This window comes from Dipteris shenzhenensis, chromosome 6 (genome assembly GCF_047967505.1).
Source record: "Dipteris shenzhenensis isolate YYH24624 ecotype China chromosome 6, Dip_SZ_1.0, whole genome shotgun sequence".
NCBI classification, from domain to species: Eukaryota; Viridiplantae; Streptophyta; class Polypodiopsida; order Gleicheniales; family Dipteridaceae; genus Dipteris; species Dipteris shenzhenensis.
In genome coordinates this window covers 5,445,754-5,460,823 of record NC_141601.1, presented here as the reverse complement: position 1 = coordinate 5,460,823, position 15,070 = coordinate 5,445,754, and the positions used below count along the sequence as shown (strand labels likewise).

General features: G+C 48.9%; 1 protein-coding gene across 1 annotated transcript in view; it reads left to right on the top strand.

The window, feature by feature from the left end:
• The window catches only part of LOC147900682 (uncharacterized), a 138,036-nt gene that overhangs the window by 5,375 nt on the left and 117,591 nt on the right, over positions 1 to 15,070 (top strand). Inside the window, exon 5 of the mRNA XM_087375501.1 lies at positions 343 to 533. Within this exon, the coding sequence (XP_087231627.1) occupies positions 343 to 533 (191 nt within the window). The remainder of the gene's footprint in view (positions 1 to 342; positions 534 to 15,070) is intronic.

Sequence of the window (15,070 nt, the reverse complement as noted above, 5' to 3'; positions counted from 1 at the left end):
TTTGGATATTGAAAGAGATACAGTGGAACGGTTTTTCAGATTCTCTGTCCATGATTGCTAAAATGTTAAGTGAATTTATAGTCTAAAAGGTGACCTACACTACGTTTGGGCTCATGTCATAGCATGCATCCATCATATGCATCGCAAAGGTGAGGACCTGTTTAGAGAGAATTTTTCAAGAGATGTCATGCAGTTTGTTTAAGTTTGAGGGTAAGTTTGGAATGAATTTAAGCTTCTGTTGGCTTCCAACATTCTATTCAGATCCCTTAAATTTTGTGTGATGCTTTTTTTGACCTTCAATAATCATGTCTTCCCAAATGCTCACTCAGGCAGGTTGTACAGGGCTAGCATATCTGGAAACAGCCAATTTGGATGGAGAAACGAATCTGAAAATTCGGAATGCTTTCTACCAGTCATCGACTTTGAATCCAGAAGATGGTGATATGTCGTTTCATGCATTGTCTGGCTTGATAATGGAATGTGAGCACCCCAATAATCGACTGTACGAGTTTGAAGGATCTGTGTCATTCCAGGTTGCTCTTTCAATGCATCACACAGATAACTTCTGTCAATATGTGTGTAAGCCAAACATTTGAATGCATAGGCACTTGAACAGCCAGAAATGATTCTTAAAAAAATTATGTTTTGCGGAAGCTCCTGCTGCATTCCACAGCTTACTTTCTTCTCATACTGTTTCTCTCTCTCTCCCTTGTTCCCCCTCCTCTTGCAAGAACAACCATGGACTCAGCTCACTTTGTGACATACTGGGTAGCCACCAGCAAGTATTTCTTCTTCCAGGCAGTCACTGGAAGAGGAGCGAAAAAAATTCACCCCCCCACTTCAAAAAGGGGTGTGTGGAGATGAGAGTATGAAGCAAAGGGTCTTTCCTACCAAAGAACTGGCAGAATACACATGTTTTGTAGTAGGCAGTTGCATCTCGGAACAAGGTAGGCTAATAATAGCCAGGATGAAGGAGCTTCTTGATGGTGTAATCTACTGCATAGTATCCTCCACAAATTCCAATGAACCATGACATGCTCCACAAATTCCAATGAACCATGACATGCTGAATTGCTGAATTTCTTCAGAATCATTTGGCAATGCAAGACACTATTAATGCCTTTGGTACAAGATTTGATCCAATATTGTGTAGTGTCTGCTATTCTTCCGTATCCTTTTCCAGTCCTGACTTGTACAGCCTGGGGGGAAGGAGAAAGTGGTCAAGAACCGGAATATCCTTCCATACCATGGGTCATCCATGGTTCTGGTGGATAAAAGATTTACTTCAGGGCATCCTTTCAAGTCAATCAGGGCATTCTTCAGTCTTGAACATCTCCCCCTTTTACAAATTTGAAAGAAAAATCAAATTCTTGTAACATGGCCAACCACTTCGCCAATCGAGTTGGGCGATCATAATATCTTGCTAGGTTTACAAAGGAAGCACCACACTATCTGCTTAGCATCCACCTGAAGCTCAATTTTATGCTCAATTAGAGTCACTCTTCATAAATGATGATAGCTTATTGGGAACAAACAGGGGAACTCTTTGAAAATACCCTTGAATTCAAACCTTTTCAAGAATAAGATCTATAGACAGCATGCAATTCAACTACTTGGGTGTATCATTTACCAACCTTTTTAGTGTTGGCATGGGTGAAGTCTTTAGGTTGTAGGCTTCCTCCTCACATACCTCTCCCTCGTCCATGTCGTCTAAGCTTCCCAAGGTAGAGGGGGGAGCTGTAGATTCAGAAGAAGAATTCTCCATTTCTTCAAGCTCGGCACTTTTTCTCAACCATGGAGAGCCCAAGATAACGGGATAGCTTATACTAGTGTCTTCAATAGCTCTCACATAAAAATTCAAAGAGGTGGGGATACCATTGGCAGTGATGGAAAGATCTTCAGTCACCCCAAGTATGGGCAACTTTTGACCATTGGCTAGTTTGATGTGGCTGACCTATTTCCTTGTGCAAGAGAGATTTCACCTTCTCTGCTAGAGCCTTGGACATTGTCTTTTGGGGTGGGTGGTGGCTGAACGTCACTTGCTTGTTGGGTCGTCTTGGCTTCAACATGGTGGAACGTGCCTCTTCTCTTCTTCTTTTTCCAAGGTCAAGAACTTCCGTATCTAAATCTTGGGAGTCCGATTCTCTCAAAAGATGCACTTGTGAAACATTGGGACATTTGTTGCGGTAATGACCCTTTCTCTGACATGCGTGGCAAACCATATTGGCTTGATCGGCCAAGGATGGGATACTTGAGTCTTTATCCCTACCATCTGTAGTCAAAGCTCTTTGAGAGCCATTTCTATTTCCTTCGTTTGGTGGATGATATGGTTTATGGGGTGTAGCAAGCTGGGTGCTCATTACTGAGGAGGTTGGGAGGGAAACTATTGATGAGGCTACACAGGCACATAAGGGGACCCATGCATGAGAAACTAGGGTTGGGACTAGGGGAGGGGGTGGTAGTCAAGTTGCCGGGTTTTGTTGCAGCTTCTCAACTTTTTAGGCAATTACTTGTGCCCCTTCCATTCTGGTCGGGGCTCTTTTTCTTTGTTCCAATTAAAAGACTTGTATTAAGCATGAGAAAAACCCCAAGAGCAATGCTCATGGAAAAAATACATCATGCATAGCATGAAAAACAAAGTACCCGAGTGGGCAAACAACATGCTCATCAAGAAGATCTAGTAAGGCACCAAGGTTGAGGCTGAAATTGCCACCTCAACCCTATGGTGGACTCTGAGGAAAAAAGGGGAGCCACTCCATTCCCTGAGGAAAATAGTCCTCCTAGCAAATGCCAGGGAAGACCCATGTGTTAGAAAATAGAAGGAAAGAATCACTCTAACCTCCAGCCAAGATCTCTCCCGCTCTAGCAACACTCAACTCAGATAACTGATCACAGATACAATACTCACTCAGAGAAAACTTAGGCAGAGAGAGAATATATTCATCCACCGGATGGTGGGCAGAAAACTGGCTCCAGGAGAGCAATACAAAACTCAGCCAAGTGCTGAGACAAACTGCAGGAATTCTCTCTGTCAGAAGATGCCAAATCTGAGTGCACAGCACAGCCTAAATCAGAGGCTTTCTGTCCTGCACTGGATGACTGAAATGAAGGGAAGTGTGGGCCTTTTATAGGCACTGCCCAGGCCTGTTGGTCTGACCGACCAGCAGGGTCGGTTCCCTGACTGGGGACCGACCAGGTCATTCTGTAAAACCGACCGGCCCTGGTCGGTGGCCCTGGTTGGACCGACTGGTCCTGCAACAGGCCCCTATAAAAGGGCGCCCTGTGCAGCCAGTCCTTTGCCTCTAGGAAGGCATGGAGCCCCCCCCAAAATGCTGCTGTTTGCTGAGTCTCTCTTTCCCATCCCATCTTACCCTCACTGCCCCTTGTCCCCACAAAACGGGGGCTCACAGGTGGGAACAGTGAGTCTCTAACACCCCCCCTCAATGTCACAATTGTGGGCCAATCCCCATGCGTTTGATGAGGTGCTCCATCTGTTCTCGAGGGAGTGCCTTCGTGAAAAGGTCGGACAAATTGTCGGCGGTCGGGCAGTAGATAAGCTGGATCACGTCGTCGATGATGAGCTCTCGAACAAAATGATAATGAACTTCGATGTGTTTGGTCCGCGCATGGTACACTGGATTCTTTGCAATAGCTATGCAACTCTGATTGTCGCACATCAGCACTGTCGCATTCTCCTGACACACATCCATGTCCTCCAGAATCCACCGCAACCACAATGTCTCACAAGCGGCTGTACACGCGGCTCTGTACTCTGCCTCTGTAGATGAAAGGGATACTATGGGTTGCTTCTTACTTAGCCAAGAGATGGCTCCAGATGCAAGTAAGAAACAATATCCTGTCGTCGACCTTCTGGTGTCCACATCACCTGCCCAATCACTGTCACAGAACCTGCCTAGTTCAATGCCTTTGGTGTAGCTGATCCCAAAGGTGCAAGTACCCTTCAGATACCTCAGCACACGTAAACCTGCATTCCAATGATTCTTCCTGGGAGAAGCAGAAAACTGACATAATAGCCCAACTGCATAACAAATATCAGGGCGCGTATTGGTAAGGTAAAGCAAACTTCCTACCAATCGTCGATACAAAAGAGTATCAACCAGCTGAGACGTGTCGTGAACACTTAGCTTCAGCCCAACCTTCATGGGAGTTAATGCTGTTCTGCAATCCTCCATCTGAAATCTCTTCAGAATTTCTCTGCAATATTTCTCCTGTGAAATGAAGATCCTGTCTTTAGCCTGCTTTACTTCAATCCCAAGGAAGTAATGTAATAACCCAAGGTCAGTCATCTCAAACTCAGACATGAGTAGCTCCTTGACCTGTGAAATCTTCTTGACATGATCACCTGTCAAGATAAGATCATCAACATAGAGGATGAGTACCAATCGCAATCCCTTCTCAATGAACAAGTAAAGGTTTGCCTCAGAAGGACTTCGACTGAGCCCAATCTTCTGAAAGAATATATCAGTCCTTTGGTACCAAGCTCTGGGGGCCTGTTTCAGCCCGTATAACGCCTTCTTCAACCTGCAGACCTTTAATGGGGACACTGGATCCTGAAAGCCCGGTGGCTGCTCCACATATACCTCCTCCTCCAGGGTTCCATTAAGGAATGCGGACTTCACATCCATTTGAAAAATAGGCCACTGGAATTGGGCAGCAAGGGCAATCATTGTCCGGATAGTAACCATGCGGGCTGTGGGAGCAAAAGTTTCATCAAAATCCATGCCTTCAGTTTGAGCAAAACCTTTCACAACCAACCTGGCTTTATACTTATCCAAGCTGCCGTCAGATTTGTATTTGAGTTTGTATACCCACTTAGTGCCGATGACTTTCCGTCGAAGGGGCCTGGCCACTAAGTCCCATGTATGGTTCTTCAGAATAGCATCCATCTCTGCCTGCATGGCAGCCTGCCATTCGGGATTGTCTTTCGCCTCCGCGAAGGTTCTTGGCTCAACAATCTGAGCCACCAAAGCAACATTCACGGATGGGGTCTTTTGAAGACGTTGAGACCGACGCAATCCGGAACTGCTACTCTCAGGTAATGAGGTGACACGAGACTCTTCCAATGTCCGGAGGTAACATTGGGGCAACTTTTTCTGCTTCTCTGTGGGAGGAGGAACGGGAACCTCTGCGGGAACATCCTGCTCTGCCTGAGTATCGGGTGGAATATCAGCTTTTGATTTGGAAACCTCTTGAATGGTCAATCTGGGACGGGGTGGGATCGGGGGTTGAACAATCTCCTTCTCCTCAATCTGAGGCTCCTCCTGGGGTTCAGGTTCTTTTTCCGCGAAGACAACATCACGACTGATGAGTATTTGCTTCTTTACTGGATCGAAGAGGCGGTAGGCCTTGGATTCTTCACTATACCCAACAAAGATACATGGTCTGCTTCGGGAATCAAGCTTGGTCCTATCTTCCTTGGGCACATGCACCCACGCGTTAGAACCAAAAATGCGGAGATGAGAAATAGAGGGCTTCTTACCATAAAATGCCTCATATGGAGTCTTGTCCTTGACGGCCTTCGTGTTGGTCTGGTTGAGAATGTGTACCGTTGTATTGATAGCTTCACTCCAATAGGCTTTAGAAAGATTTCTCCCTCGGAGCATAGCAAGCCCTGTCTCAGTGGTGGTTCTATGCTTTCTCTCGGCTACCCCGTTTTGCTGAGAAGTATGTGCCGTGGTGAGTTGTCGCTTGATCCCATGCTTGCGACAAAATGTATTAAACTCACTTGAGGTGAATTCTCCCCCCCTGTCTGTGCGAAATGTCTTGACATCTTCCCCTGTCTCCTTTTCAACTCTAGCCTTCTAGTCTTTGAATTTCTCAAAAGCCTGAGACTTTTTAGCCAAACAATATACCCAAGTCATTCTACTGAAATCATCCACAAAGAGAAGTGAATACCTGGATCCTGCCCATGATGCAGTAGACATTGGACCACAAATGTCGGCGTGAACCAACTCAAGTGGTTTGCTGGCCCGAAACGAAGCTTCTTGTGGGAACTTATCCCTGTGCTGCTTGCCTTCAAGACAAGCCCTACAGACATCATCCTTGCCTGTAATTGGTGGAAGTCCATCCACCATCTTTGACTTTGACATTTCAGCCAAGATTCCATAGCTGACGTGACCGAAGCGCTCATGCCAAAGTTTGGACTTTCTGTGATCATCATGAACCAACATTGCACTGAGACGGTACAGTCCATTCTCTTCAACATCCTATGCCACCACTTGCCCACTCCCTTTGGATGTCACGGTAACCTTGCCATCTTGAAAAAGAACTGCCATGTTGTTTTTGTCCATCTGACTTACAGATAGTAAATTCTTGCAAGGTCGGGTACATAAAGTACTCCAGAGATATCCTTCTCCTCACCCGCCGTGGTAATGAAAGGAATGCTACCTATGCCCTTCACAGGACATGTCCGGCTATCCCCAACAGAAACTTTGGGATCCGGGTGTGTACTGTCCATGGTTTTGAACCACATCCTTCTGTTGGACATGTGCTTAGAAGCACCGCTGTCAACATACCAACCTTCTTTACCTTCACTAACTGCATAAGCTGAACAATGTTCACTGAGTAAGAATAACTGACCAGTTGTCACATTGAATAACTGACCAGTTGTCACATTGGTAGAATCACTCTTAGGCTCTTCTTTGTTTTTGGCTTCTCTTTTCCGCTTTTGATCCGCCTTCTTCTTCCGGCATTCTTTGGCAGAGTGGCCAAGCTTTTCACAGTAAAAGCACTTCATTTTCTTCTTACGTTCAGCGTCCTCTGATTTCTTGGAATCCTTTGACTTGCCTTTGCCAGGCTTGTCTTTGGCAACCAATGCCTTTTCGTCGGTTTGCGTAAAGAGTTTCTCTCGGGCCTCCTCCTGAAGTAGGAGTGGACAAAGCTATTAAAAGTGGCAGCGGAAGATGCAAGCAAACTGAATCTACAGAATCACACAGAGAACACTAGAGACAACAAGATGTGCCACAAACAGATCTGCTGTAACTCAGCCCTTAAACCAGGGCAGCAACTGTAATACAAGGAGTCCTGAACAGGATGAGAAACAGGAGCTGCAGAAGGGGCTGAACTAGAGCAGAGGATAGGGCACAAGGAGGCTGGAGCCTGAGAGCACGGAGGCTGGAGGAGCCTGAAGCGAGGAGGCAAGAGCCTGGGAACGAGGAGGCTAGAGGAGCCTGAAGCGAGGAGGTAGGAGCCTGGGAATGAGGAGGCTGGAGGAGCCTGCAGCGAAGAGGCAGGAGCCTGGGAACAAGGAGACTGGAGCGAGGAGGCAGGAGACTGGGAAAGAATGAGGGATCTGCAGAGGGAGCGTGGGCAGCCAACAGGACAGCTAAGGGGCTCAGGTAGGGACGGCCAGGAGCAGGCAAGAACTGGAGCCCTGAGGAGCTGCTGGAGTGGATGTGGGAAATGAGGAGGGGGAGGGCCCTTATATAGGGAAGGCCAGAGGGTCGGTCTAGTTGGCCTAGACCGACCAGCTTGGTTGGTGAGCCAACTGGGCCGACCAATTGGTCGGCCAGGGGCTGGCCGGCCTGGTCTACCCCCTCTGTCCCCCTGCTTTGGCCCTGTTGCGTGGGAGCTGGTGTGCGCCCTGTGGAGGCCTGGAGATGTCAGTCTCAACACCCCCTCTCAGCTCCAGGGTGTGGCACAAGACCCAGAGAGCTGGCATGACGCTGGAGAAGGGGAGAGGAAATAGGTTTGGTAAAAATGTCGGCGACGTTGTCGGTAGTGGTGCTGAAGAGGAGCAAAATGGTACCGTCAAGAACCTTCTCTCGAGTGTAGTGGTACTGAATTTCGATGTGTTTTGTTCGAGCATGGAAAACCGGATTGCGAGCAAGGGCGATACAGCTTTGATTGTCACAAAAAAGTGTGGTAGGAGCGGGTTGCTGAAAACCACAATCGAGAAGAAGGCGCCGAAGCCACACAGCCTCACAGGTGGCACTACACATAGCACGATACTCAGCCTCGGTGGAGGATAGGGCAACCGTGGGTTGTCATTTACTGGACTAGGAGATAGCCGCAGAGCCAAAGGAGAAAACATAGCTCGTGGTAGAGCGGCGAGAATCGGGGTCGCCAGCCCAATCAGAGTCACTCCAACCTCGGAGAGTGAGCGGGGAAGGAGAGGAGCCATCGGCAGTATATAGGAGCCCGAAAGTAGAGGTCCCCTGAAGATAGCGGAGGAGACGTCGAGCAGCCTGCCAATGAGAAAGCGAAGGGGTTTGCATAAAGGTACTGAGGGTGCCGACAGAGAAGCCGAGATCCAGTCGAGTGTTAAGTAGCCAGATAAGAGAACCAACAAGCTGGCGGTAGAGGGAGGCATCAGGATAAGCAGTGGACCCAGAAGCAGAGAGTTTAGAGTTGGGGTCCATGGGAGAAGTGATGGGCCGACAGTCAGCCATGTGGAAAGTTTCGAGGAGCTCGTGAACATAGCGCTGCTGAGAGACAAAGTACCCCCTCTTGGTCTGCCAAATCTCAAGACCCAAGAAAAAATGGAGGAGGCCCATATCCGTCATCTCAAATTCAGTTTGAAGAGCAACTTTAATGGCAAGGATATGATTGGTATGACTCCCAATAAGAATCAGATCATCCACATAAAGAATGATGAAGGTATGAAGCTGTCCTTCCTGAAAGAGATAAAGATTGGGATCAGCCAGAGAGCGATGAAGCCCTTGGCGGCAGAAGAAGGTATCAATTCGCTGATTCCAGGCCCTAGGAGCTTGCTTGAGACCGTAGAGGGCCTTGCGAAGGCGACAGACCATGGAAGGAGAACGAGAATCAATGAAGCCGGGTGGCTGATCCACATATACCTCTTCTTGAAGATCACCATTCAAAAACGCAGATTTGACGTCCATTTGAAAAATGGGCCACTGATGGTGGGCCGCAAGAGCAAGGATCGTTCGGATGGTGCTCATCCGGGCGGTAGGTGCAAAGGTCTCCCCATAGTCGATGCCGGGTCGTTGGGCATAGCCTTTAGCCACCAGCCGAGCTTTATACTTGTCGACAGAACCATCGGAGGCGTACTTTGTTTTGAATATCCACCGGACACCGATTACGGAACGGTGTGAGGGACGAGGAACAAGGTCCCAGGTATGGTTCCGAAGAAGAGCATGAATTTCCGCTTCCATAGCCTGTTTCCAATGAGGCTGGGCCAGAGCCTGAGGAACGGTAGTGGGCTTGCGAGTGGCGAGGATGTGAGACATAAGGGCGTAATTGACATGGAGGGGATCAGAAGAGGACGGTGGGGGGTGGCGATGAGAGCGACGAGGCCCATCATTAGGGTGTGGTTCGGAGTAGGGATCCTCAAGACCGGAGGAGCGGAGAGTATCAATGAGCCATCGCGGAACACGTACCGAGCGGGGTTCCAAGGGAGGAGCAGACGAGGGTGGAGCCGGAGAAGGAGGCGGAGGAGAGAGAATAGGAGGTGATGTAACGGGGGACGAGGCAGGTGGAGGGATAGAGGGCTCCGGGGCATCGGACGGATCTCCAAGAACAGGAGGAGAGTCGGAGGATGGCGGAAGGACCTGCTCGTCGAAAAGGACATCCCTGCTCACGGAGATAATGCGGCGGCGAGGATCATATAGGCGATATCCAGTGGAGACGGAGTTGTAGCCTACGAACAAGAGCTTGTGGGACTTAGGATCAAGCTTTCCACGATCAGATTTAGGAATATGAACATAAGCATCACAGCCAAATACCCGAAAATGGGAAACATCGGGCTTAGATCCATAGTAAGCCTGATAAGGGGTCATGCCTGGAACCGCTGATGTCAGAGAGCGGTTAAGAGTATGGATCGCTGTCATCATGGCCTCAGCCCAGAGGGACTGAGGGATCTGACTGTGAGTCAGCATTGTCCGAGCCATTTCAACGCCTGTACGATGTTTACGTTCAACCACGCCATTATCAGAAGGGGTACCTGTGTTGGCAAATTCCCGTTTGACACCATGACTACTCAAGAACAGATCAAACTCGAGAGAGGTGAACTCACCACCCTTATCAGCACGAAGAATTTTGAGCGAGTGGTTGGATTCTTTCTCGACCAGGGCCAGCCAGGTCTGGAAACGACTGAAAGCCAGATCCTTGTGGGAAAGAAAATAGATCCAAGAATAGCGACTGAAGTCATCAACAAGGAGCATGTAGTACGAGGCTCCCCCCAGTGACATAACCTGCATAGGGCCACATAGGTCGAGGTGAACAAGACCAAGCGGAACGGTGGCACGACGAGAGGCATGACGGGCGAACGGCTCGCGATGTTGTTTGCCCAATATACAAGAGGGACAGAGACCTTGGCGAGTGCCGACGTTAGGGAGGCCGAGGACAAGCTGGTCACGGAATGCACGATGGAGAGCATCAATGTGTAGATGACCAAACCGATAGTGCCAAAGGTCGCCAAGGGAGGTGCCTGTAAGGGAGGGAAGGGCGACAAGCTTGTAGATACCATTGGTAAAATGGCCGGTCCAAACCGGCTGTCCGGTAGCACGATCGCGGATGGTAACAGAGGCCGCTTCAAACTCGACCTTCATATTGTTTTGACAAATCTGATGAACCGAAAGGAGATGAAAGCCGAGAGACGGAACATAAAGAGCACGAGAGGAGTGTTTACCCCCTTTGCCATCAGGAATAATATCAAGAGAGTCCTCTGAATGAACAGGAATGGAGTGCTTGTCGCCGATGCAGCACGACCAGGATGAGGAGTGAGATCCTGGAGCAGCGAGGAGGAGGGGGTCATATGCCGAGAGGCCCCACTATCAACGATCCATTCACGAGCATCGGAACTATGGAGAGCCAATGACTCTACGGCAGGAAGGGGTACCGAATTCAAGAGCTCAAGGTGAATAAATGCAGGGGTGGGGGTAAGGGAAGCATCAGCCGCAGCGGCCATGGGTGCGTCAGCTCGTTTGTGTTTGCGGTAGGGACAATTGTGCCAATAATGGCCAGGAGTGCCACAGTGATTGCAATTACCTTTGGGAGCAGGACGGTCACTGGAGGGATCTGAAGAAGATGAGTTAGTGGCAGAGGACGGAGCATTCTTGGATCGAGGTTTGTGACGGTGGGCCATAAGAGCCTCAGAAGGACCATCAGAGGATTTAATGAACTGTTCCTCCTGATCCATCATCATGGGGACAAGTTCCTCCCAAGTGATGGTGCTGAGGCGGCCAGAGGTAATAAGAGAAGAATAGAATGCGGCGTATCGACTGTCAGTAATAACATGAGATAAGAGAGTAATAGCCATATCTTCGGAGGAGATAGCCTTGCCTGCATGGAGGATGTCCTGATGCATGCTCTGCATTTTATTGATGTGGTCCCGTATGGAAGGGGAAGTAGCCGGATCGAGGTGACGAAGCTGAACTTCCAAGGAGATACGTTTCATGGGAGTGACGCGAAGGTACATGCCATCAAGGAATTCCCAAATAGCACGTGCAGAAGTAAGGTGCTTGATATGATTGAGAACCCCTGGTTGACAATTGAGAAAGGTGAACGAGTGCACACGAGCATTCAATTTGTCCCAGATAAGAGAAGCATGTGGATCCTCCTCAGGAGACGAACGACGAGGGATCCCGGGATCAATAAACTCGGCAAGATCATAAGATTCCAATACAGATGCCATCTGAATTTTCCAAAGGGAATAGTTGGTCCCATCTAACTGCCGAGCATCTGGAAATGTAGGAAGAGTGGGGATGCGTACAGGCTTGTTAGACTCTTGAAAGAAGCTGGACATAGGGGGAACGCGAAGATCCAGAGCAGAATCCTTTGTTTCAGCAGCCATGACTGAAACCAGGGAGTGGACAGCAACCAGGGGCTGAAGAGAACGGGGCTGATGAGCAGATCGAAATCTAGAACGGGGCTGCCGACAAGAGGAAGGCAGCAAAAAAAATATACAGGGGAAGAAGAGAGCTCTGTAGTCAGCGGGAAAGAGAGTTGCCGACGAGAACAAGCTCCTTCAACTTCATCAATACAGGAGCTCCAAGATCAGAGAGTATTCTGGTGCTCTGATACCATATTAAAAGTGGCAGCGGAAGATGCAAGCAAACTGAATCTACAGAATCACACAGAGAACACTAGAGACAACAAGATGTGCCACAAACAGATCTACTGTAACTCAGCCCTTAAACCAGGGCAGCAACTGTAATACAAGGAGTCCTGAACAGGATGAGAAACAGGAGCTGCAGAAGGGGCCGAACTGGAGCAGAGGATAGGGGCACAAGGAGGCTGGAGCCTGAGAGCACGGAGGCTGGAGGAGCCTGAAGCCAGGAGCCTGGGAACGAGGAGGCTAGAGGAGCCTGAAGCGAGGAGGCAGGAGCCTGGGAACGAGGAGGCTGGAGGAGCCTGCAGCGAAGAGGCAGGAGCCTGGGAACAAGGAGCCTGGAGGAGCCTGGAGCGAGGAGGCAGGAGACTGGGAAAGAATGAGGGATCTGCAGAGGGAGCGTGGGCAGCCAACAGGACAGCTAAGGGGCTCAGGTAGGGACGGCCAGGAGCAGGCAAGAATTGGAGCCCTGAGGAGCTGCTGGAGTGGATGTGGGAAATGAGGAGGGGGAGGGCCCTTATATAGGGAAGGCTAGAGGGTCGGTCTAGTTGGCCTAGACCGACCAGCTTGGTCGGTTAGCCAATTGGGCCGACCAGCTGGTCGGCCAGGACCTGGTCGGCCAGGGGCTGGTCGGCCTGGTCTACCCCCTCTGTCCCCCTGCTTTGGCCCTGTTGCGTGGGAGCTGGTGTGCGCCCTGTGGAGGCCTGGAGATGTCAGTCTCAACAAAAGGTCCTCAAAGTTGATTGGCTTTGTCCGTTGACTCGCAGTGACCGTAGTCACAAAACTTTTGAAACTCCGTGGCAACTTGTGGAGTGTGAGTAATGCTAATTGACTCGAGTCCACCTTCTGACCAAGTGCTGCGAGCTGGTCCCACACAACTTTCACCTTCGTCAGATGATCATGAACACTATCACCCTCATTCATATCAAGGTTATAAAGCTGATGCTGCAATGTGATGATACGAGCTGTATTATCGGTTTCATACGACTCCTTCAGTATGGTCCACGCCTCTGAAGACGTTTCTGCCAACTGGATATGAGGAATAACAGAATCTGCTGTCGTGCCTATAAGCATTGCTAAGGCTTGAGCATCCCTCTCCTCCCATGCACAGAGTTCATCTGCATCTGCTTCAGCTAGAACTTCACCTCTCTTGTCCACAATATCCTCCGGCTTTTCTTCAGTCCCATTAACAATCTTCCACAACCTCCGTGCCAACAGATGGCTTCGGATCTTGACTTTCCAGATTGGAAAGTTTGTACCATCAAGCTTTCCAGCTTCACCGAAATTAGGGATAAATGAAGAAGGAAGATGACTGGAGAAGGAGGAAGGACGAGCAATGGATGTAGAGGCTTCTGATCGCTGATCCATCTCGGTGAATAGCTACAGAACTTGAAAAAATAAATGAACTGACCTTCTGTACTGAACTGAGCTGAAAACAGAGTTGCCTTACAGCCAAGGAACTCCTTCCTTCAGAGAGTGTTATTGATGAGGAAGACTCGGGAGCCTATGGCTCTGATACCATGTTAGAAAACAGAAGGAAAGAATCACTCTAACCTCCAGCCAAGATCTCTCCCGCTCTAGTAACACTCAACTCAGATAACTGATCACAGATACAATACTCACTCAGAGAAAACTTAGGCAGAGAGAGAATATATTCATCCACCGGATGGTGGGCAGAAAACTGGCTCCAGGAGAGCAATACAAAACTCAGCCAAGTGCTGAGACAAACTGCAGGAATTCTCTCTGTCAGAAGATGCCAAATCTGAGTGCACAGCACAGCCTAAATCAGAGGCTTTCTGTCCTGCACTGGATGACTGAAATGAAGGGAAGTGTGGGCCTTTTATAGGCACTGCCCAGGCCTGTTGGTCTGACCGACCAGCAGGGTCGGTTCCCTGACTGGGGACCGACCAGGTCCGTCTGTAAAACCGACCAGGGTCGGCCCTGGTCGGTGGCCCTGGTTGCACCGACTGGTCCTGCAACAGGCCCCTATAAAAGGGCACCCTGTGCAGCCAGTCCTTTGCCTCTAGGAAGGCATGGAGCCCCCCCCAAAATGCTGCTGTTTGCTGAGTCTCTCTTTCCCATCCCATCTTACCCTCATTTCCCCTTGTCCCCACAAAACGGGGGCTCACAGGTGGGAACAGTGAGTCTCTAACACCATGCATGCTCACCTAAAGGTGTGTACAATATTTATACAAATACTAGCCAATGTGTGTGAAGGGTGGACCTTTTGTGCATCTGGATCTTCAAATATGCCATGTTGAATTGCCCGCTAATTTTTTTTTAAAATTATCCACCCAGGCATGTGTAGGTCTGTAAGGGAATGGGGAACGTTATCCAGAGAGCATGACTCAACTATATGTCGTCAAACCGAAAGAGCCCAAGAAGAGTCATGCCTCTCATAAGAGACTTGAGGCCCCTAAAGAGAGAGCCAAGCCACCGATCCCCAAGTCATGAAGATACTCAAAAGGTCTAGCAATCCCCTTCGAAATAAAGCTCATGTGTTTGCAATCCTATAAAGAAGTGCTGAATGGACTCCTTAGATTAAAAGCAACGAGGGCAAGTAGTGTAGGGGCTCTTTCACTTGAACTTTAGGAGGAATCATCACCAACTCATTGCTAGAATGCAAGCAGTTATTCGCAACTATGGAAAGACTTACATGAAGACTTTGAGAGAGAATGTTGCTCATGCTAAATTTACGTGTCAATCCTTGACTGAGCTGAGTCATACTAGAAATCTTTCTCTCGGGAAGAAAATCAGATTTTATGCCAGGCTAAACATTGTTTGCAATGCAATGAAAATAGAAAAATCTATAAATGGGAGACATGGGCACGACAGAGGGCTTTTTGGATAAAGGATGTTCATCCAAAGCCATTTTTAAAGGTTTACACTATAAGAGGCATTCTCAAAGTATTTGCAAGGTTCTTCTCTCTGATGGTGTTTGGACTTCTTCTCGAGCACAGCCTGCTGCAGCTTGTGTTCATCATTTTGCTGCTCAAAAATTTGGTAAAGCAGATCCTCCTGGGATGGTCTCACTGT